This window comes from Sinocyclocheilus grahami, unplaced genomic scaffold (genome assembly GCF_001515645.1).
Source record: "Sinocyclocheilus grahami isolate Dianchi unplaced genomic scaffold, SAMN03320097.WGS_v1.1 scaffold429.1, whole genome shotgun sequence".
Lineage (NCBI taxonomy): Eukaryota > Metazoa > Chordata > Actinopteri > Cypriniformes > Cyprinidae > Sinocyclocheilus > Sinocyclocheilus grahami.
Window position 1 is genome coordinate 628,278 of NW_015505608.1, and position 25,289 is coordinate 653,566.

Here is a 25,289-nt window from a genome sequence, read left to right on the forward strand (position 1 = left end):
CATATTGTGATGCCTGCGGCAACCACATGTGACGACCCCGGGCTGAACTCCGCTTCGTCCACGGTGAAAGTTGATGTATTTCCTCAGCGACCAGCACGGATCAGCTCTAGGCATGACGAAGCGGATATCGTCCTCTTTTGGAAGACCAAACAAAGTAGTTTCGCTTTCACAACGAAGCACACAGCATCTTCACGACATGGCTGCAGTGTCAACAAAACTACAGTGAGCCTAAAAGTTACGCCTTCTTTCTTTGCGTGAACATTTGGGCGGCGTTATGCAAATCTTCCCACATAGTGAGGTAGATATGTGGGGGCGTGTTAGAACGAGCCGCTTTAGGTAGGTGTGGGTGACTCTTAACTTTTATAAAGAATATCTCTTTGGATTTGAGACTTTAGTCTTTGCAACTTTACAGATCTTCTTTATGCACCAAGAGCTTGTAACACTCCAAAGATAAAGGAAAAATTTTAATTGCATCATATGACCCCTTTAAATATCAGCAAATATATATCCAATATTGACCAATACGAATACAGTTAACAATAAATGTAATCTCATATATCAGCTGATAACCAATATGATACTGATGTTGTGCATAGCTAATTTCCTTCATTAAGTCAACTATTACCTGAGAGACTGGTTCGGTCGGCTCGCGTGCTCGGTGAGTGCGACGATGGTACAAGAACTTCGTCATGTTGGTGAAAGTTTTAGCACAAAATGGGCATTTGTGCAGTGGTTCAGATGTATGGGATTTCCTAAAGCGGGAAAAGCAAAAGAAAAATTAGTTTTGATGACAGAGAACCCAAATCACGAGCAAGTTTTGATGTTTGACTATACAGTTTTTATTTATTACCTGTGTATCATAAGAGTCATTTCTGTGGTAAAACCATGTCCACAGTCCACACACAGAAAACGTGCCTCACCAGAGTGTGTGCGCATGTGAGTCTGAAGGGACACCAACTTTTTAAACACTTTGTCACACTCTGGGCACTCGTGTGTTCCTTGTTCATGCACTCGAAGGTGCGCCACAAGCCGATTGGCAGAGGTGAACGTTCTTTTGCACTCCTCACACCGAAGATTGCTGGGTGGCGGCGTCAAACCCAAACCAGCTGAGCGGGCAGTGTATGTATGCCTCCCAGCAATAACTTTGCCAACTTTGCTGCCCTCTTCGGATCCATCGCTTCTTCCTTCATCTTCCTTAGCCCCAGAACGGTCTTCATACCCCACCATCACCCCAGTGTCCCCACTCTCTTTGTCCTGGCCTAAGAAGTGCTCCCCCTGGTGTTGAAGGAAATCCTCTGGTGTGCTAAACAGCAGATTACACTCAGAACACTCATAAGGATGGATTATTAAAATCTCCTCATTTTCCTTCTTTAACGTGTTCACCTGACCAGAGGAAGGGAGGAGGTTAAAAGTGGTCACATTGTCCAGCCGGATAGGATCGGCGGGTAAGAGAGGGGCGAGGAGTTTAGCTTTGCGGAGAGTAGCTGAAGCAGAACCATCAGCGATCGCTTGGGCGGAGCAGAACTGTAGGCGGAGCATCGCAGAGGTGGAGCCAGGCAGGGAAGCGTTGGCTGGTACTAGCATAGTCCTGTGAGAGGCTCCAGTTTTAGATGGGTTTTCTTGCTCTCGAAGAGCCTGAATAATAAAGGCAACGAAAGTAAGTTTGGAAATATGGGACCTGTAACATCCTCAAACAATGTGGAAATAGGCCAGGACATTGTCACACTGAAACTCCTGAATTAATAAGATGGGAAAAACCTGATCCTAACACCATGTTTTAACTAGATGCATTGCCAACAACAGTTTTCAGAGGATTTTAGACCAATGAGTGGGTAGGACTACCCACTGTGACAGAAACAGAAATCAAATAAAGATTTTATCGCATCACTCCTAATTAGATCATGGTGTAAAACAAACCCACTTTAAAAAATTTATTTGTTTTGTGTGTATATCTGTATGTATGTATGTAAACAGACCTGGGCTAAGGTCAGGATCTGGCCTGCCTTCTGTTCATCCAGAACTAGATTTTGAACATTGAGCAACTGCAGCGGAGTGACTGAACCATCTGCCTGAAGAACATATTCCTGAAACAGAACACAAAATTAAATTAGAAACTGCTGAAAAGATCACAAGATTAATATTTTACTCCGCAGTATGTGCAAGTTGTTTGTTGAACACCTTAAGAACCTGACACTGTAGCAATAACAGTGTAGACATTTTTAATGATATGAACAATTAATGTTTTAATAGATACACATTCTTCTATTAGACAGCATTGTTACGTTATTGAGAAGAGTTATTAGCTGATATTAGTATTGTTTTTTTTTTGTTTTGTTAATTTGTCTATACTAGTGTTTATAAGTTTGGGATTAAGATTTTTTTAATGACACTTCTATTCAGCAAGGATACATGTAATGTAATCAAAAGTGATAGTATAGACCAGGGGTGGCGAACGTCGGTCCTGGAGAGGAACACCTTAAGAACCTGACACTGTAGCAATAACAGTGTAGACATTTTTAATGATATGAACAATTAATGTTTTAATAGATACACATTCTTCTATTAGACAGCATTGTTACGTTATTGAGAAGAGTTATTAGCTGATATTAGTATTGTTTTTTTTTTGTTTTGTTAATTTGTCTATACTAGTGTTTATAAGTTTGGGATTAAGATTTTTTAATGACACTTCTATTCAGCAAGGATACATGTAATGTAATCAAAAGTGATAGTATAGACCAGGGGTGGCGAACGTCGGTCCTGGAGAGGACCGACGTTCTGGAGAGCCCTGCAGAGTTTTGCGTCAACCCTAATCAAACACACCTGAACATGCTAATCAAGGTCTGAAGGGTTACTAGAAAGCTACAGGCAGGGGAGTTTTAATTAGGGTTGGAGCTGTACTCATACACATTCTTCTATTAGACAGCATTGTTACGTTATTGAGAAGAGTTATTAGCTGATATTAGTATTGTTTTTTTTTTGTTTTGTTAATTTGTCTATACTAGTGTTTATAAGTTTGGGATTAAGATTTTTTAATGACACTTCTATTCAGCAAGGATACATGTAATGTAATCAAAAGTGATAGTATAGACCAGGGGTGGCGAACGTCGGTCCTGGAGAGCCGCAGCCCTGCAGAGTTTTGCGTCAACCCTAATCAAACACACCTGAACAAGCTAATCAAGGTCTGAAGGGTTACTAGAAAGCTACAGGCAGGTGAGTTTTAATTAGGGTTGGAGCTGTACTCTGCAGGGCTGCGGCTCTCCAGGACCGGAGTTTGCCACCGCTGGTATAGACTCTTACATTGTTACAAAAAAAATTATATTTCAAATAAGCTGTTGTTTTGAACTTTCTATTAATCAAAGAACCCTGAACATTTTTTTTATCACGGTTTCCCATAAAACTGCAAATATTTTCAACAATGACAAGTTACAAGAGCAGCAAATCAGCATATTAGAATGATTTCTGAAGGATCATGTGACACTGATAACTGGAGTAATGATGCTGAAAATTCAGCTTTGCCAACACTGGAAAAAAACTACATTTTTACAATTTAAAATATATTTTAAAAAAGAAAACTGTTATTTTACATTGTAATAATGTTTGACAGAATTACTGTTTTTACTGTATTTTTATATCAATGCATCCTTGGTGAATATAAGACTTTTGAAAAACATTTAAAAAAAACATTACCAACCAACCTTAGACATTGGAGCAGTAGTGTACATTAAATAATTATTTGATTTATACCTAAGCCATATTAAAACATTTAAAGCTTTTCAATACTTTTTCATGGGAGTTTATTATTTTATAATAAATGTATATATTGTTATAAAAGTAGTTTTACATATAAATAACATTTTAAAAAACTTTTTTTTTTTAATTCAGCTGAACTAAAATTTTATCTCGCATCCACAGACCTGCATAGTCTGGGCTCTGTTGTCAATTTTTTAAAATAAACATTTTTACAATATTCCAAGTCAGAAGGCTCATTAGCTGAAAGAGATTTTCTTTCCTACATAAATGAACACTACCACTCCCAAATGAATTGGAATCTAATCAAAACAAATTGAGAGCAAATCAGAATCAGCATGGATACCCAGCTTTGTTTATTTGTGTGTGTGTGTGTACTCACTGTATCTGTGCTCAAGCTGCTGTGGGTGCTGCTTCTGTTGTGTGTCTGTCTGTGAGCCAACCACAGCTCAGGTGTGTCAAAGAGAGCCAGACATTCCAAACACTGATACTGGATTGGCACATCTGCATCGACAGCATCCACCTCTGTGACCTCACATAGCTCTGAAAATAAAGCATTCATGTGCCGATTACATGCACTTTCAAAAACCCCCAACTAAACTTGCAGTACAGCAGCACACATATTAAACACTGCACTCACCCTGGCCTGCCTCTCTCATGTGCAGCTCTTGATGCAGCAGCAGTTCGTCTGGGTTCCTCAGGATGGCTCCACACTCCAGGCACTGATACTGGCTCTCCCCAGTGTCACAGTCCTCAAGGCTCGAGAGGACCTCGACCTCGTCCCCCTCTGCTCCGGTGTGGATCTGTTGGTGCACCAGCACCTCCTCCAGAGTATTAAAGAGCTGCTGGCACTCACTGCACATGTACTGATGCTCCACATATTCCTGCTCACTCATGGTAACTGCACAGTGCTAAACCTGTTAAGATGCAAAGTCTCTCGGTGTGCTGAAGAGCAGATGCAGTGCTGGGGTTATGAGTCACAGTCACTGGGTTCAGTATGCATTCTTATGCTCGATACGAATCCTAAACCCTAAAACAACCTAAAAAATAATAATAACTTAAGCAATACAGATATGCCAGAAGACTCCCAGACAAATTGTCTGGCCTTGCACTTTCATATTAAATATAACCTATCATTCAGGATTAGATTTCCACGGGTCAATAATAATATAGATATTATGAACATAATTTATATGATCATTGAGACATGGGACAAAGTATGTCCCACAAATTTTCACCCTTCATTTAATTTCTAAAATATTCAAACTTTACAATTTCACTTGATTTTCTCTTTAATGTTAATTTGAAATACCCATAAAACCACCTCAGACCAGTTAGGCCTCAGCAAACGTCCAAGTGGCCCTAATAAGTATTATTTAAATTTAGTTAACATAATTAACATAATCCCAATTAAACTGCTAAAAGACACTTACAATTTTGACATAATTTTGAGATTATTACACATAGATTACTATACATTATAGGAGGGTCTAAATACTGTCTTCTACAAAGGGGGCCTTGGAGTCAAAAATGTTTCACTATATATATATATAGTGAAACATTTTAACGTAACATGAGTCGACAATTCAATAACTTCGCTTCATCAATAAATCAGAAAACAGATGCAGGTGTTAAAAGCAAACTGACTGATAATACACTTCTGTAAAAACTTCTGGCACTAGTCGTGGCGGAATCGGTACTAACAAACAACAGCATTTAGAGGGTTTCAGACGAGTGGTTTACCTTGTGGCGAGCAGCTGGTGGCGCTCTTCAGATTTTGCCAGAGCTTATGGAGCGCACCGCTGTCTCCTGAGCGAGCCACCCCGCTGTACGGCGGTCGTCAGGCGGCGCTCTTCACTTTTCCCCGCAGGTCTAAGAGCGCTGAAGGGAGGCCTTCTTTCCCCAGCCGTTTCCGAGCCTCGCCTCGCGCGCTGCAGCTGGGTGATCCCTCGTGCAGCGCTCGTCGGCCCCGCGGAAGCGTTCCGGTGCCCACAATGCGTTTCTCGCCACAACGAAGCAGTATTATTCAGTGCCACGCAATTTGTTAAATATTTTGACGTAAAGACGATCGTGGATGTGGAAATGTACCGTTTGTCTGGCCTCTGTTCCTTGCTCTGTGCATGCTGCCCTCCCCATGGAGGTTCGCGTGTGGCTTGTGCAAGGCGCTGATTGGATAGAAAGACTGTCTTTCAAACTCTAGCTCTTGTGATGGACAGTCAGAGTATGTGAATGCGAGGCTGCATCTGCTGATGGAAAGGTCCTAAACCACCAATAAATTCATTAATAATAAAACATTTCAAAACACACTATGTGTTTATCGTTAAGTATTCATTATTAATTGTTCATGAAATGTATATGATTAGTCCCTCAAGTAATAGACACTGCTGTTAAAACATTTCAGACCATTCCTGAACTCATTAAGGGGAAAACAGTTTGACTTCTATGTAAATGGACAATTTGTCAGTGTAAACGTTTTTGTGAAACGAGAGATTTTAATCGACAACAAATGGGACACATTTCATCAGAAGTCAAAGTAATCATTTCGATATTTATATCTTGAGTTGTCTATTTATTAACTGTATTATAGTGCGTTACGCCATTGGGTTATTTAATGCAAGGCTTTTCAAACATTCTGCTTTCTAGAGGTTTGGAAATTAGGTTCATTTCGAGTATGTTATTCCATTGACGGCCATAGTTTTTACTGGTAAGACAAAAAAGATTTAGCATTTTTATTTATGAGCCCTTGGCATGAAAAAAGAACGAAAAGCTGGTCATTCTTATGCTGCAGGATCTACGCACGTGAGAGCGTTGTTGAACTTCGTTACCCAGAAAACAATGCGCATAGAGCGTCGCTGTGCGTCAGCTCTAGTTGCCCAGCCACAGAGAAAGAAAGAGGAGGCGCACAATTTGCCATTGATAGAATAGTTCAGCAATCTTAATATTTTTTTTAACGATTATTATAGTTTAAATTGACATATCCACTACGCACCTGGGCTAGTCTACAGGCACAGTTTACCCCCGCTCTGGCACACTTGCAACCCGAAATGAGCGGCAGCGGGCGGCCCAGGACTAGCTCGTTTGCTGAGCCTCCAGGGGTCCCGGGAGCCGCTGCAGCCGCCGCCGGATCAGCCGTCGCTGGCGGAAGCTCTTCAGGAAAGACGGGGGGCGCGCAGGCCGCAGGCGGGAGTTCGTCTGGTTTCGGAAACCTAAAGCTGGGCAGTGAGTATCATTCAATGACATCACACGACAATCCCAATAAATGTGATATTAGTAGACTAGTAAAAGCCCAAGTGCTGGACCGTGTAGCGTGCTGTTCATTAATTTGTCTGATTATTTTGCCATGATCGCGTTAACCCACTTTAGGCGGCTAACTGGCTAAGCTAACGTGAGCTTGTTTTTGTAGACGGATCAAGGGCTTTGATTGCTCTACATTAGCTCGACAATCCTTCATAAGAGCACTGGCTAAACGCATCTCTTATGATCGATACCAATGCATCACATTTTGACCACCTTGGCTTGAACCCTTCTTTAAAATATGATACTTGGTTTATTAGATGTTTAGACGTCGCGTTATTGAAGATGTGCTCGTTTGGTAACAAAGCTCAGTTAGCCTGCCGGCAGCATCTAACAGACTGTATCTTTAATTTTGCGTTTGATTTGAATCATTTCATCATGTGCGATCCTGGATGCATTTAGTTGCATCAGAAATGTCTTTAATAATAATCTTAATATTAAGTTCAACCTGCCTGAAGAGGGCCAAATTGGCGTTTGCCTGTCCATATATTTAAAGGAGAAGTATCATAATATTTATAATATAATATTATTATTATTATTAATGTAATGTTAAATGACCCAGCCTTCCTACTCGCAATCTAACAGATCATCACATAGCTTTGAGTACAAACACCGTGTCCTATGAAGAACAAATGACCTAATGTAAATTTGTGGTTGGGCTACTCCTGTGAAAACTAGTGGTTTCCCTAGAGGCATAAACCTCTTCATTTGGAGCTCTATAAATGATTCCCAGTGACTGCAGTGCTGGCAGCAGTGTTTATCTACACTGGTGCTGACTGCTGGATTTCCACGAGAATGGTGATGGGTGTTATTACTAGGAATGAGGGGAGATGGAGTGGGTGGGTGTACAACTGTAACCCACGAGAAACCTTGAACCAGTAGTTACAACACAACAATCATGGCTGTTTTTGTCCTATTTTTCAGCATAGTAACCATTTTTAATTACACTGCTAACATTTGTACTCGCCTAAAGACATTATGCATTTTGTGTCATTAACGTAGAGTTTGCATAATGTGTAATATATGTCTTTACATTTTTATTTGCAAATACATTATTTTTATATTCATATATAGATTTCTGCTGGGATCAATTATAAAAAATGTCATTCAGTTCATCACTGAAAGCAACTAAATGGCATAAACATGATCAATGAACACATGGCAAAGTGCCAGGCCATTAACTGGACTGAATCCATCTCTCTCATCCTATAGGATCATACTAGACAGTCTTTTTAATGGCAGGCTTTGGCTCTGGCATTTCAGATTCACGATAGCATCATTTTAGATTCTATGTGGTGATTTTTTTTTTTACTCAGAGAATTATTCAGTCACATGACTGGTTGTGAAAAAGTCGCAAGACATTTATGCACATGTAGCAAATTATTCTGTAATAATCTTTCTCTCAGTTAATGAGCTTGCCTTCCTGAATAAAAATATATCCATCTCAAATGTAATGATTTTTGCACATTTTCCAAATTTTTTCTATGCAACATCCACAAATTGGTATTCAAAATGACATTTTATGTGGTGGCAATTTAAATAAGCCACTAACCCACAGTGTTTCTCATCCCAGTCGAAGCAGTGTTATTCTGATGAAAAATTCTCAATAGCAGCAACTGTCTATGTCATGCATGCCAACAGCTGTCTGCTCTGCTTTGATCTGGTAAATAATAGTTTTGCCGTGTAATAAAACAAAGCTTTTGTTTTGGTGAATCTGTCATTCCTCATCTAAAATCTAAACTGACGGAAAAAACATCACCCTAGGGCTCTGCTTGTCTCCAGGCGTCCCCATTATTCAGGTCTGCTCTTGGCCACAGGTGGAAATGTGGTCAGACTTTAGTAGACTCCACCCATGTTCAAACAGTCTTAAGGGAGTTTCTGCTATTCCTAGTGATAAGCTCTACCCGTTGTTCTGTTGTGTTTGGACACTCATCTAAACATGGGTGTTGGATTACTATTAACACCTGTCAGACAGAGTGGCAAACAGGCATAGCGTGCTGGATAAGATGAGTTCAAAAAGATCTAACCACTGTAGGTCTAATGCTGGGTTTGGACTTTTTGCTTTGTTTTCATGTCTTTTGAATATAAAGCTCTCTCAGGCATTCAGGAGTAGTTTTGAGGAATATTTCACGTTTTACTCACTCATGTCGATCTAAACCTGATTGACTTTCTTCCATGGAGTGCGAAAGAAGTTTTAAAGAATGTGCTGCTCACCAATTCCAGTGCAGTGAGGACCTGTAATTTCATGCTTCAAAAAGCATGCAAGGCACCACAAAATAACCGTAAATGTTGCATGTGACTTGTCTTTTCAAATCACCACACTCACCAGCTGATTAGAGCTATTACTCATGTTTTTCTCAGCTGAAATTGCATGGTAGATTCATAATTAATACTGTCAGAGCATAATTTTCCTGTGATTTTACCACGAGGAACGTGTCCACCACCAATCCTGCAGCATAAAATGAATGACTACATGGACATCATACAGCAGTGCTCTGCTTCTGACAATTTATTCAAAATGCTGTGTGTTATCACAGATATTACGTTATTTTCCAGGGGAAATTAAATTCATATTACTTTTTTTGTTTTGGATGGACAAATCTAAATGCACTTGAGTATCACTAACCTCAGAAAGGCTAAGTTTGACACTAATAATGTGTATAGGCAACAAAGATAAAAGTAACCCTCTTTTAGTTAGTGTCATGCACTGGTCCAGTGCTCTTGACAGAAGCTAGGGCAGAATTAAAAATACAGAGAAAATAATTAGATTTAGAAAATAATAATATTTTTTAATAACTTATTTCACTTGTTAGTTCACACAATGGTATGATTCTGCTTTTGTTATACAAGCTAATATTTAGAGACCAACCGAATGTAATAACAATTTAAATGCATTAATTCACCTGATATTACAAAAACGGTTTAGTAGAAAAACTGAAATATTACTATAAAATAGTAAGTCCAGTGCATTTTTCAGTCTCTTACTTACAGGGTTAGTGCACCCCAAAATGAAAATTGACATTTTACTCTCGTCTTGACCCTATAAAACATTTTTAAAGAGATCAAAAAAGAAATCCATATGAATTGAGCAATTTAATCCAAGTCTTCTGAAGAAACATGGTTGATTTATATGACGAACAGATTTAATTTAGGCTTTTATTCACATATAAACATAGATCAGCAAACATAAATCGCTCAACCATACTTGCCTTGATCTCATTGGTCCTTGCACCTCAAACAAGCAAGCGTGCTTGAGCTTCCATCACCAAATATTGCTGTTAACATTGTTAGCTTATTAATGTTTATATGTGAATAAAAGCCTATAAATAGATCTGTTCATCATATAAGGCGATCATATATCAGCAGACTTGAATTAAATTGCAGGAGGCACAGAAATCTCTTAGATTTTATTAAAAATATCTTAATTTGTGTTCCAAAGATGATCGTATTTCTTATGGGTTTGGAGCGACATGAGGGGAATGCGACATGAGCGACGTGAGTAAATGCTGACAGAATTTTCATTTTAGGGCTGAGCAAACCCTTTTAAACATGAATTAAATTAAGACTATTAAGGTACATTGTCAGATGTCTGTCACTGTTTTTGAGAATGTTCTTTTTGTAATTTTATCACATTGACTACAAAAGTAGTGTTTAATATGTAACCGCATTCGTTCAGGTCATACATGGGGGAAAAATGACTCCTGTGGTTTAAATCTTCATTCTTTTGAGCAGTCAGATCTTTCAGGCAAAGGCCTTTTGTTTAAAAAAAAACACTTGTTTTGTTGTGTGTTTAGGGGATAGTGGGAAAGTAACAACGGTAGTAGCCACACCAGGGCAGGGTCCGGACCGTCCTCAGGAGGTCTCGTACACAGACATCAAGGTGATCGGGAATGGCTCATTTGGAGTGGTGTACCAGGCTCGACTCATCGACAGCCAGGAGATGGTGGCCATAAAGAAGGTGCTTCAGGATAAGAGGTTTAAGGTAAGAGGAGTAAGAAAACCTGATTGTGTACAAACTGATGTTAGTATCATAATAAATAACCCTAAAATGCATAAAACCATTTCCAACATGAAATATGGCTGCTACAATCATGTTGGAATTTTCTTTTTGTCATTACGATTTGACCAGTAATAAACATTTAATATCTCATGTTGCTTCTGCTTAGATAACAAAGCTAAAAGAATAAAAAGGCTTAAGATCACATTGAAAACACCCCCTTTTAAGTTCATCGGTGTGTTCATAAACTACAAACTTGTCTTATGACTCCAGTTGTTTTGTCCAGGCTCTACTGCCTTGAGGAAATGTTGCTCTTCACATTTTCAGAAGACCTGAACCTCTTTCAAACGGACTCAAAAGTAGCCCCGGGCGATGAAACGGTATCGATATTTATCGATGGTACACCTTCTTCGATAACGATATAAAAAATGTTCGATATAGTGCACGATATGGGCATGTCTTATGAGTGACGCAGACAGCACACACGAACACGAACATGAGTGCTGTGCCTGCCTGTGATGAGGAGATAGTGAATAAAAAAATTAATATTAGTCAAATTTAAAATAAACATTTGCATTTGAATGCAAAAATACAGTTGCAGTTCAACAAAGAATTGTTGAATAAATTATATTTGTTTTCTTTGCGCTCAAAACGTATTCTCGTAGCTTCGCAAAACTGAAGTTGAGCCACTGATGTCACATGGACTGTTTTACCGATCTCCTTACTACGTTTCTGGACTTGGGAATATTTCAGTTGTGTTGCTGTCTATGCAGGGTCTGAGAGCTCTCACATTTCATCAAAATATCTTAATTTGTGTTCTGAAGATGAAGAAAGGTCTTACGGTTTGGAGCGACATGAGAGTAATTAATGACAGAATTTTCATTTTGGGGTGGACTAACCCTTTAACCTATTTAATCTGCATATAAAACATTAGAAACGAGACATTTGTTTAATTTTTTTATTTTGTGATTGACTGTTAAAACAAAAAAAATTTGTTAAAACAAAAACAATATTTGTTGTCTCATTAAATTTAGTTAATTTAAAAATACAGTGGTTAAATGTAAACAAATTGCTCTGTTTTATAAAAAGGTTATAAAAATGTCAATAATTATCGATACCGAAAAATATGAAACATATCGTTGATACATTTTTTAGCTATATCGCCCAGCCCTACTCAAAAGTGAACAGGCCTACCAAAAAAAATTGCATTAGTGTTGTACCTGGGCTTGAAGGTTGACTCTGATCTCTTTTTGATCCACTTTAGCTGTAATAGGGTATCAGTCCACTTCTCAGTAACTGTTTTTCTACTTAAAGGGGTCCTATTATGCTTTTTCACTTGTTCAAATTTAGCTAGTCTGTGATGTTGCTGTTTGAGCATAAAAAAGGTCTGCAAAGTTACAAAGCTCAAAGTCCACTTCAAAAGGAGATATTTTATTTAACAGAAATCACTTTTCAAAAACTACAATGAATGACTCGTTTGGACTACAACGCATATTTTCCGGGATTTGTGATATCACAAATATCGACGAATGGGACGAGACCTGGTTGAGCTGCACTAGAGAAGGCAACGAGTGTTATCATCACTATGTCGGAGACATGCTAGCTTTCCCCAAGGCAGATGAACTTAGAGTGGTTACAATCATCCGGGTTTAAATCGCGCTCAAATTAATTCGATTTTGATGCAATATTTACACTGAAGCTCGCAGGGGCCTATGATAAGGGGTGTGACATTTCCCGACCAGGCGCCGAGTGCTGCCAGTCACAACACACACTGGCCCAGCTAACCAATCACAGCACACACTGGCCCAGCTAACCAATCACAGCACACACTGGCCCAGCTAACCAATCACAGCACACACTGGCCCAACTAACCAATCGCAGCATTTCAGAAGTCGAGCCTTCATTTGATACGGGAACTATTCGAGCCGTTCATGCCAGACTGGGGAGATAGGTGTTGTAATAATGTGAAATATGTGAAAAATAATGTGTTTTTCGAACAATCTAGTATGAGAGCCTGTTCTAGTACACCCCCAAAACTAAATCAAGACTTTGTAAAAGTATTAAATATTATATAATTGCGATGTAATATTTATTATTATTCGATTTTAGAACTGTATTAGAATATACAATTAGTAATGTAGTGTTAGTGTAATATATTTCTGTCATGATTTGTGTATTTACAGTATTTTTTTATCTCCTCATTCTGTATTCATTTTTGCATAAATATTTGTAGCAGCCAGAAATGTTTGAAATTACTCACATGTGAGCCTGGAATACTTGGCATTCGCAACACATGTTATTGAAACACACCCCACAAACCTGTAAGGATTTAAATGGCAATAAGGCTCATCTCAGCCCCGAAAAACATGTTAATACCAAATGTAAATGGGGGTGTGAAAACACTGAATCATGAGTATGTGTAGTGTCTCACAGACAGAATAAGGCACAGCCTTCCACCTCGAAGTGAGCATTGCTTGCAATCTATATATGTAATATATGCAGCACTAGTTTTACATAGGCTGCACAGTCAGAGAAACACTTCCACAGATGAATGCATTAAATATGATAGATGTTTGATTTTCATGCCTTGACTTTACCGTCCTTCACACATCATTGCTTTCTCCACAGAACCGTGAGCTACAGATAATGAGGAAGTTGGACCACTGTAATATTGTCAGGCTACGCTACTTCTTCTACTCCAGTGGAGAAAAGGTTATTTTTCTGTCCAACCTTTGAGTTTTTATATTCCCAGTGATATTAAGTTGTCATAGTGAATAATATATTTTTGAAGAATGTAATCTCTGTTCAACAATCTTCTCTCTTTCTCTCCTCAGAAAGATGAAGTGTATCTAAATCTGGTGCTTGATTTTGTACCAGAAACCGTGTACAGGGTGGCACGCCACTTCAACAAGTCCAAGACCACCATCCCCATTATCTATGTCAAAGTAAGTCTCTGTGTAGTAGTGATGCGCGGATGAGCTAAAACGTCACCCGAATCCGCAGCTTCAAATAAATTATCCACCCGCACCTGTATTTTTGTCTGATTTAGATAACCGCACCCGATCATCACATTAGGGTTCGTACGGTCATGAAAAACCTGGAAAAGTAATTGAACAGCAATTTCCAGGCCTAGAAAGTTTTGTAAAAATAAATACTCAAAGTTTTTTGAAAAGTCATGAAAATCTATTTCACAATTCTCTGTATAATAGAATTGTTTAATCAGATCCTGAATTTCATTGCGGGATTGCGCATACATCGCATTACTCATTCCCGCAGCTTTCGACTTTAAAATGAGGGAAATTACTGCAAAACCTTTATTCAATATAGCGTGTAGGTTAGATGAGTAAATAAATCCACACAAACCATCAGATGAAAACAGCGTAAGTGATTCAGCTATACCGCGTCTTCTCTCTTTGACTTTCGCTTCACATCGGTGCATCTAGAGCTGCTGCACGCTGCGATAGAAGACTTTAGCTCGCGTTTCGGGACAGTTGACAGAATTGTCAGTTGCCTAATCGGTCATTGTTGCATCGTCACAAAAATGTATTATTTTCACGTCTTTTTAAGCCATCCGTACCAAATTGAGAAAGGACTGTTGGGTTTGTCTTAAGTTAATGTAAACAGTTGCAAAATAAAACGCACGAGTATCAGTATTGGATCCGTGAAATAGGTCTTGTGATAGCAGCCTAATAAAGCTGTGCCGTCTTTTATTAATGTTAATCAAACAACAAAAGACAGAGAAAATCCCTTACTGCTCTTGACTAAATAATGTTTTGTTGAATAACTTTTAATGTTAATTTACAGTTTATTCAGTTGCTGTAGCCTATTTAAAACACGTTCATAGTTTAGAAAATGTAGTTAATACTTGCATCATTTATAATTTATTTTATCCACACACCCGCAAATAATCAGAATGCATTTTTTTATTACCCGACCCACCCGATCTGCGGATTATCCGCAGCGCCCGCGGATATAACCGCCATCCGCGCATCACAACTGTGTAGTCATGACTGCTGCTACTGTGCCCATTCATATGTACAATAAACAATAACATCTCTTTCTCTCTTTCCTCCCCCACAATCTGTCTTTCTTTCTCAGGTGTATATGTATCAGTTATTTCGCAGTCTGGCATATATTCATTCCCAAGGCGTCTGCCATAGAGACATAAAGCCACAGAATCTCCTGGTGGACCCAGACACAGCTATACTCAAACTGTGTGACTTTGGCAGGTGTGTGTTCTGATGCTTCTCTGTGTGGCATGTATTTGAAACACACCCATGTACAGTTGAGGTCAAAAGTTTACATACACCTTGCAGAATCTGCAAAATGTTCATTATTTTACCAAAATTAGAGGGATCATACAAAATGCATGTTATTTTTTTCATTTAGTACTGATCTGAGTAAGATATTTCACATAAAAGACGTTTACATATAGTCCACAAGAGAAAATCGTATATTTATAAAAATACACATTTACATAAATATACATTTATAAAAATGACCACGTTCAAAAGTTTACATACACTTGATTCTTAATACTGTTTTTCTTGCTTAGTGATAGTTGTTCATGACTCCCTTGTTTGTCTTGAACAGTTAAACTGCCTGCTGTTCTTCAGAAAAATACTTCAGGTCCCTCAAATTCTTTGGTTTTCCAGCATTTTTGTGTAATGTGTATTTGAACCTTTTCCAACAATGACTATGATTTTGAGGGACTCATATGCAGCTATTACAGAAGGTTCAAACGCTCACTGATGCTCCAGAAGGAAAAAACATGCATTAAGAGGTGAAAACTTTTGAACAGAATGAAGATGTTATTCAGAATAGTACTAAAGAAAACATAACATGCATTTTGAATGATCCCTCTTATTTTGGTAAAGTAATTAACATTTGACAGATTCTGTAAGGTGTATGTAAACTTTTGACATTTTGACCCGAAAATGAAAGTTCTGTCATTAATTACTCATCCTCGTGTTGTTCTAAACCCGTAAGACCTCCGTTCATCTTCAGAACACAAATTAAGGAAAGGAAAGGACGTGTGGCCAAGTATGGTGTCCCATACTTGGAATTTGTGCTCTGCATTTAACCCATCCAAGTGCACACACACAGCAGTGAGTAGTAGGGCTGCACGATTATGACAAAAATCATAATTGTCGATTATTCCCTTGAAATTGTAATTGCGATTATTAATTACGATTATCACAATTTACATTGAATGATGTTTATACCATTGTTTGATGCAACTGCATGCCGCATTTTTATATGAAAATAAACCAGCTGAAAACACTAACTGAAAAACTTTGTGCGTTTCTATAGTATTAAGCCTCAAATGTCAACTATACATCGGATTGGTTTCTTCTTTAAATTATAAAAAAGTACAAATATAAATGGTATATTATAATGTTATACTAAAACTAAAGTTTAAATAATGGGGAAAAACCCTTAAGCATGCAGAATAACATAAGTGGACTTTGAACGATTAATTGCCGCTTCGAATGATTACGTAATTGTGGCATTCATAATTGTAATTGCGATTAGAAATTCGATTAATTGTGCAGCCCTAGTGAGTAGTGAACAAACACGCACACACTAGGGTAGCAAAGGGGTGGAAACTTTCAAAAAATCCTGTGAAGTTTCCGGAATATTTCCTTTTTGCAATCCTAGTGCACACACGCACCGTGAACACGCACACAGAGCAGTGGGCAGCCAATGCTTGGTGCTTTGCTCAAGGGTCTCACCTCAGTCGTGGTATTGAAGGTGGAGAGAGCGCTGGTTATTCACTCCCCCCACCTAAAATCCCTGCCGGACCAGAGACTCGAACCCGCGACCTTCGGGTTACAAGTCCGACTCGCTATCCATTAGGCCACGACTGCCCCCTTCGTAAATGTAAACCGTGTATACTGTTCTGTGTCAGCTGCGCCACGTGGATATGTTTTCTACGTTTATTTACACTTTGATTTGAACGAAAACAACGTATCCGTGTGGTGCGGCTGACACAGAACAGCATACGCTGTTTACGTTCAGTGGATACTCTCCAAAATGGCGTTAGGGTGACGCGGAGATGACGAATGAATTATATAATAAAGTCGTTATTTCTGTTTTCTTTGCGTACAAAAAGTATTCTCAAAGCTTCGTAACATTACGGTTGAACCCCTGATGTCACATGGATTATTTTACCGATCTCCTTGCTACGTTTCTGGACGTTGATCATGGTAATTACATTGCTGTCTATGGGAGGGTCAGAGAGCTCTCAGAATGCATAAAAAATATCTTAATTTGTATTCCAAAGATAAATGAAGGTCTTGTGGGTTTGGAACGACATGAGGGTGAGTAATTAATGAGTAATTAATTAAAAGTTCATTTTTGGGTGAACTATCCCTTTAACTGTATAAGATCATCATTTATGTGAATATGTAAATATGTGCTTATCCCTCAATAACAAAATGGTAATGGTAGTTCAAAGGTGGCAACTCCAAAACAAACTGCAAATGAACTTTTTGTTCTGATTTAGTTTGAAATGATTTCACACTAGTTCATTCTTCGTTTATGCTTGAAGTATATTGGGGCATTTACACTACAATCTGCCTAGTAACAGAAAGTTTTGGCCTGTGTGTCAAACTTGTGTGCATCTGTGTCCTGCGGTGGGAATCTTGAGATTTGATTTAGGTTCATAGAACCTTGGTCTGATTCCAAAATGATTCTTAATTCAACTCTATTTTTCAGAAATGATGTAAAAAGAGTGCCAATTGTACATCTTCATATGTAGCCCACTGTATACATGTGTGTATTTTTGATAAGATTTTTATAACCCTCTATTGTGTGATCTCCACAGTGCAAAACAGTTAATTCGGGGGGAGCCCAATGTGTCATACATCTGTTCGCGGTATTACCGCGCTCCTGAGCTAATATTTGGAGCCACGGATTACACATCCAACATTGATATCTGGTCAGCTGGCTGTGTATTAGCAGAGCTGCTTCTGGGACAGCCCATATTCCCCGGTGACAGTGGAGTGGACCAGCTAGTGGAGATCATCAAGGTGAGTGGAAGATCTACATTGCTGTATTTTGAAGAGTAAACATAGACACAAGTCTTAATTCTCACTCTGTCCAACCTCTGCAGGTTTTGGGGACCCCGACGAGAGAACAGATCCGAGAGATGAACCCCAACTACACAGAGTTTAAATTCCCACAGATCAAAGCACACCCTTGGACGAAGGTAAAGCACCTGTTGCTGTGATAGTTTACGGTTATCTCACAGAAAGAAACATTTTAGGACTTTATAGAAGGGTAAGCTAGTGATGCTCCGAAATAACTTTGGTAACAAAAAATTTTATTTAGCTGAAAACCAAAAATAAAAATAAGGTTTATTAATCAAATGTATTTAATAATGAACACTTCGAATAACAACTGAGTTACATTTAAACATTTATAGTGCACATAATGCAGTTTAGTGAAGTTTTGTTCAAATGAAAAAAACCATAGACTAAACAAAAATGTTTCATTAAATTGTAGATAGATTTAACTCCATATTGTCGTACCAGCCGTCGTGTCCACAAAGCTGACATGTTTACCTGTGGTTTATCCAAATTGCAAAGTTTGCATGAAATAGATGCTGACAGTCAAAACATGCCATCTGATCAGCGCTAGATTAACGCCACTGTTCCGGTCAATGATTTTGGCTCTCTAAAATGGTTTAGGCCGATTCATTTTTAAACTGGTCTTTCATTTTTAAGCTTGTCAGATGCGACATTTCTCTGTGATTCTGTGCGTTTGTTAGGTGTTTAAGCCGAGGACCCCTCCTGAAGCCATCTCGTTGTGTTCTCGTCTGTTGGAGTACACACCAGTGACGCGGCTCTCTCCGCTGGAGGCCTGTGCACACGCCTTCTTTGACGAGCTGCGTCAGCCGAATGCCCGTCTGCCTAATGGCCGAGAACTTCCCCAACTCTTCAACTTCAGCCCTGTGGGTGAGTTGAACTGAAAGAACTGCCACTTCTATTCAGATTCAGCCACATCGGATTAATCGGAGGCTCATGCATTCTCTTTCTATATTTTTGTCTTTTTATCTTGCGCACATTAGAAAAACTCTTACGGTTTAGTATGTTGAGGCGGTACTTGTATCTAGAGCTAATTTTGTCTAATGCCTGTGACAGTATTTTACCCAAAGTGTGTTTTGGTGTGTGTCTGATCTGAGGTGTTCTTTAAAGAAAACTATAAAAAGCATTTACAAAACTTTGCACAAGAAATGTGCCTGACACCCATTGTTGTTTTAGAAGTGAAAATTCTAATAAGCAGCTAAAAAAATAGCAACACAATCAGAATGTGAATACAGTGGTTGCATGCAAAAAAAGGATTTAGTTCCAAATTGATGCTGGCACTATTGATGTTCCGTAAAGAAAAAAAAAAAAGGTTAAACATTGCTTATTTTAGCCTTACAGCTTGGCTTTATATATGCTAAAAATATTTTTATTACCTTTTTTTAATTTAGTATACTATTCATTACTGTAAAGTGAGCGTGTCTTGAACTTAACTACACGTTGTCAAATGAACAACCAGTCAGTAATTAGACTGATGAACCTAAAAGTAAACACAGCAGACCAATGGTTTTTGGTTCATCAAAAATGACTCTGCTCGGTGAATAAGTGTGTTAGATTGAAGCTTGAGCATAATTTTAACCAGTTCGTAAGTAATTAATTCACGATTTGAACATCATAGCAGCTTGCAATTTTCATTCTTTCACACCAACAGAAACAACCCGATTAGCAAATCACTAATCTGATTAAATTATATTTCTGATTACTGCATTTAAACTGAAATAAAGCTTTCTTGATCAATTCGATTTTGAATTAGAATTACTATATACATTAGTATTCAAACATTTTGGGTCAATATTTTTTTTTTTGTAAAGAAATGAACTTTTATTCACAACAACAGATGCTGTTCTTTTGAAATTTCTTTTTTACCAAAGAATCCTAAAAAAAATCAGTTTCCACAAAAATATAAAGCAAACCTGTTTTTAACATTTGATAATAATAAATGTTTCTTGAGCACCAAACCAGCATATTAGAATTAGTGATCGACCGATATTGAATTTTTTATAACCGATACGATACCAATTATTTGCACGTTTATGTGCCCGAGAACCGATATTTATTTACTGTTATAAAGTAAATAAATGACTGAGTGAAGTAAGAACATACTTTGGTTTTTCCTCTTTTCAGTCATCTTCTTTTATTTATTTATTTATTTATTTATTTTTAAGTGTTGAAAATTAGCAGGCTTTCATGTTAAATTTAATCTTCATATTACAACAATTTTATTTATAAAAAGCATCAACAGCAACAACACTAATATTAAAAATAAGCAAAATAAATGTAGGATGTCTAATGTTTTCAAATGGAGAAAATAAGTAAAGGACAGGAGTCATACCAACTTCATTTTAAACTACAGTTTTAGTAGGTTTATAAGCTGTTTAATAGCTACAGAGTCAAAAATAATTCACTGAATAATATTCTCTGGAATATTGGAATATAACAAACAAAACATTGTATTTTATTGCATTTCTCAACTGGAATGTTATATCAGAATTATTAATAATGTTTTTGTCCTTCTAGATTATGAAATGCCTGCTGACAGTGTGGTTTATCTATGCAGTTACACAGAACTATACTCAAACTGCGATCGCTCGCGGAAATAATAAATAATTAATTTCCATATAGTTGTATTTATTTAGATGTTTATTAGCGAAATAATGGTTATAATATAAATGTTAATACAATTTAGGGTGTTTTAAACAAGTTAATCTTGTTAAAAGTTACATGCGATGGCCGTGCTGGAGCATTTCCTGAGCATCAACCCGGGGAGTGAACAGCAATATGAAAGCGGCTTCACGAGACTGAGCAAATCTACAACAGAGAGACATTTCCAACATGCGCTCATTCATGGCTGCATATTATTTAATTCAGTCAAAGTTACGTCTTTATTGGGACAGGACTTGACGGATTATTTTACGTGACTCCATGAGTTGGTCTCTATTTCTTCAAGCCAAGCTGCATAAACTACATATCAGGCATTTATGTAATGCATCTAATTTGTGCATAAATGGCTGTTATGTTAAATAAAGTTTACTAACTACAGCAAATCAAGTACCTGCACCATGCCGTTGTTGTTGTCTCATCTCCCCTCAGACGCACTGCAATGGCGATCCTGCGTGCAATTCTCAAAACACCCACAGGATGGTGGCATTTATCGGTGAATCCAATATTACAAAACCGATATCCGATTATGGTAAAATGCTTAAATATCGGGAACAATATCGGTAAATCGAGATATCGGTCGATTTCTAATTAGAATGATTTCTGAAGGATCGTGTGACACTGAAGACTGGAGTAATGACTGCTAAAAATTCAGCTTTGCATCACAGGAATAAATTACATTTTCAAATGTATTAAAACAGAAAACAGTTCATTTAAATAGTAAACATTTCACAATATTATTGGTTTTACTGTATTGCTTAAATCCTGTCTTGGAAAGAGAGAGACTTGTTTTCAAAAACATCTTGCTGACCCCAAACTTTTGAATGGCAGTGTATGCAGCTCAAGTACATATAACTTAAACATTGTACTATTTTACATTAAATAATTTCACTTTACATGTAATTCACTATAGCAATAGTGTGCAGAGGCTTTTGAGATCAATGTCCCTTAAACACAGCCCATGTCATGTCTGTTTGCTAAAAAGCAGGAAACTAAACTGGCCACTCAATGAGCTGAAGTGCACTTGATGTATTTATACTTCTAGTGTGTATAGGAACAACGTACTGCACACTTACATAGTACAGAGCTTTAAAAATGTATGATTTAATGCATTGCCATTTGAATCTTTCCCCGCTGCAATAGATCCTGGATAAATCTGGAAAAGTGAGCTTAAGCAAAAATGTCAGCGCCATCTATATTGTGTGATTCTGTAATCTGCCAGCTAAAAAAGGTTTAATTTTAAGAGCCAGTGGTTCCCTAGTCCGTTTTTTGGTCTGAAGCTCTGCAAATAGTGGGTAAAATGGTACATTTTGTTAATCACCTTCTTTTTTCTTGAGCTTGTCACAACCTATGCATCGAACTTTGGCTTTTAGGAAACTTAGAAGGTAATAGTTCTACTGCTTGTAATTTGAGACGGCTTTCACATCCTGTGACGCAAGTAAAAAGCTATTTAGGGTTTTGACACGTTTAGATGTTGATGGCTAATTCTTTGTCTTTCTCTCCCCTGCAGAGCTGTCTATCCAACCACAGTTGAACTCCATTCTCATTCCTCCCCATGCTCGCTCGCAGACGACACCTGCCTCACACGGTACTGATCGCACATACATACCAAATACCCTTCCTGTCAGTCCGTATGCATTTGTGAATCCACATGTCCTGTGTTATTTTAACTCCATGCGTGTGTGTCTTCACAGAGGGCAGCGGTTCAGACGGTCCAGCCCAGTCTAGCTCAGCACCGGGACCCCTGAGCAACAACACCTAATTGTTCCCTTGGCATTTCTGCGACGTTATCACCCCTCTCTCCTCATCCCTTCTTTCTCATTCCTCTCTCCTTCCCAAAAGCAGCTCCAAACAGTCTCTCTCTCTCACAAACACACAAGCACGCACACTCGTCACCTCGTGTTATGTGTCGTCATGATGAAAGAAGTGTTTGATGCCCAGATTAATGACGTCAATCATCACAGGATTTAAATTTAGCATGATGATTGTCATGTTTCGGTTTAAAGACTGGGAAGGCCCGCTTAGGGCACATGTGCCCCCTAGTGGCATGAAGAGCACCGCACAGTTTCTGCTCTCTGCCTCTGGTACCTTCCATTTGACTTTTAAACAATATGTCGAGCTCATTTAAATATAATTTTGCTCTTAAAGTGATACGTTTTAGCTTTCTTTAGGATGGGTTTTATGAAGCGGTGAGCGTGAGTTGTCAGTGTCTGTGTGTCAGGATGTGCTGTTTCTCTTCGCAGAGATGAAAATGGGTGTCTTTATGTGCGAATGTCAATTTTAAGTAATCATTGCACACTTTTTGTTTTAATTTCTTTTAAGGAGAGTATTTGGAGAAGTTGAGGCAAGGTTTATCTGGGGTTTTTTTTGTCAGTTTCATTGTAAAACGTGCTCACTTTTGTTTTTTGTGCATGCGCGCACACACACACATAGCTGGTAGGTCAGTCCCATCACTAGCTGTGTTAGCTTTTCTGTTGTACAAGAGTCTATGCCACGTGTGTGTTTATATACATCGGCATGCCTGTTAAATGTGGATTTAGCTGATGTTCATCTAAAAGACACGTTGATACATGAGCCCACACACACCATGAACACTTAGCAAATGAGACTGGAGCTGTTTGTCTTTCCCTTCTTCCATCCTTCCTATCTTCTCCTCCTCTCATTGCTAATATGTAAATGCCATGTACCTTTTATTTTGTTATTTTTGTTATTGTTATTCTGTTGTCCTTGTAATTAGATTTTTCTTCTAGTGGAGCAATGCTGGAATGAGCAGAAACCAGCCTTTCTTGGTCTCTCTTTCTCTCTCTCTCTGTCTCTCGGCCGCCCTCCCTCCCTCTTTCCTCCTATCCCTTCATCATACAACTGTATATAACATTTCATCCAGCCTCTCCCTGCATCCGGGGAAAAAGACAAAACTGAACAAAATTTTGTTTTTACCTGATATTTCTCAGTCCCTTTCTCTTACTCTCTCTCCTCATCCGCCCGCCCGCGCGCCTGCCTGCCTGCCCTTCCCCCTCCTCATCAGTGTTAATTTTGATCCTTTTATTTATTGTATTGCTGTCTGATTCTGTTTTTAACAATCTGATGGGGGAGGGGTTTGTGTGTGTGATGTCATTTGGTGTAACGTTCATATCTCAAACTCTGGAATATTGTCTGACGGAATGTTCTGGAAAGGGCAGGTACACACTACCACACACAGGCTGCTCGGCCCATCAGTGAAAAGATGAACGGTTAAAGGGAGAGAGAGGGAGAGATAAACAATGTTTTTGTTTGTTGGTATAAATAATAAACTCATTAATAAAGTTATAAAATGTCTCCGTGGGTTAAATTGTTTATTTACCATGGATTATGCAATTTTTGATAAATTTTTGAACAGTAAAAGGCCATAAAAAGTGTTAAATATTTAAAATGGCATAAAAAAATGGATAAAACAATTTGGAGGTCTTTAATTTAATGGACAGATATTCAAAAGGCTCAAATAAATTAGTATATTTGTTGCCTGAAAGCACCTTAAAAAAATAATTTAAAAAGTAGGTTTGAAAAATTTATTTTTTCCATCAAGAATGCAATTTACAATAATACTGTATTTTAACCATATTATTTTAATAACTGGCATTAATACTCCTATTGTTTTCAACTTTGTTGTCTTAAACATGCAGATACCCTGCATTTGTTAAAGGTTAAAAAATGTTTAGGTGTTTGTTAAAGGGAAGGAATATCGAAATGCTCTCTAGAGATCAACAGGGTTGGAGAGACCAGTGTTTTTGATCACCAGTGGGGGTCCTCGTGGATTCAGAATCTGAACATCCTTCAAAATTCAGTTGTTTTATTTTCCTCTTAACTCACTGCTACAGCTGAGGGTCAGAATTTGAAATGCTTTATTGCATTTGTATGATTGTAGGACATTTACATTGCCTGACATTCAAAGAATAATGGCACCAGATGTTCAATTCTGAGTAGACTTTCAATTGGGCACAACTATGTGTTTAGACTGATCACAGTGCACTGAAAAGCCCCCGACGACAAACGCCAATCAGGAGGTTCTGGAAGTCTGTTGTCCTCTATTCACTCTCTGATTAGGTATTAACATTTGTAAATTAGTACAGATTAGAGGGTGGGGATAAGAAATTAAATCATGAAGAAAAATGTTTAATGTTGTTTGTGTTGATTTGACCTTATAATCATTTTCAGTCTTATCTCACTTACTGCATTCATCTTTCTTCGTCAACAAATAAAAATGTTCCATTATTCTTAAAAAAAAAAAGTGTAACCCTACTGTCTTTTGTCCATCGCTTTTCATTATTAAGTCATTCGTATTTTTAACAATATGGTGTGCAGTCATTACAACTGTATAACAAAAACATAGGCCTAACATTTGAGGCCACTTCTTTATTTACTCTAGAAGTATATAACCGTACTTTTTCATTAGAGGAGACCGAGACCTCAGCCCAAGTCCTTTGGCATAAGTTTGATTACTCTATAAGCCACTGAGCCATCATACA

General features: G+C 38.1%; 2 protein-coding genes across 4 annotated transcripts in view; one reads left to right on the forward strand and one right to left on the reverse strand.

The window, feature by feature from the left end:
* Positions 1-6,034, reverse strand: part of znf526 (zinc finger protein 526) — a 13,300-nt gene extending 7,266 nt beyond the window's left edge. For 2 of the 3 annotated variants that reach the window (XM_016233409.1, XM_016233405.1), the window contains exons 1-6: positions 5,491-6,034; positions 4,388-4,787; positions 4,130-4,290; positions 1,977-2,084; positions 851-1,635; positions 626-752 (exon numbers count right to left, since the gene is read on the reverse strand). In XM_016233409.1, the coding sequence (XP_016088895.1) occupies positions 626-752; positions 851-1,635; positions 1,977-2,084; positions 4,130-4,290; positions 4,388-4,643 (1,437 nt within the window). In that variant the 5' untranslated portion in view covers positions 4,644-4,787; positions 5,491-6,034. The remainder of the gene's footprint in view (positions 1-625; positions 753-850; positions 1,636-1,976; positions 2,085-4,129; positions 4,291-4,387; positions 4,788-5,490) is intronic. The other variant, XM_016233406.1, reaches the window with a different exon arrangement.
* A 571-nt stretch (positions 6,035-6,605) lies between these two features.
* Positions 6,606-23,661, forward strand: gsk3ab (glycogen synthase kinase 3 alpha b). The gene is made up of 10 exons (XM_016233410.1): positions 6,606-6,966; positions 10,836-11,023; positions 13,667-13,750; positions 13,873-13,983; positions 15,137-15,267; positions 17,868-18,072; positions 18,156-18,251; positions 18,813-18,999; positions 22,298-22,375; positions 22,482-23,661. Exons 1-10 carry the CDS (start codon positions 6,792-6,794, stop codon positions 22,547-22,549), a joined length of 1,323 nt encoding a protein of 440 aa, XP_016088896.1. The 5' UTR covers positions 6,606-6,791; the 3' UTR covers positions 22,550-23,661.
* Positions 23,662-25,289: the final 1,628 nt, after the last annotated feature.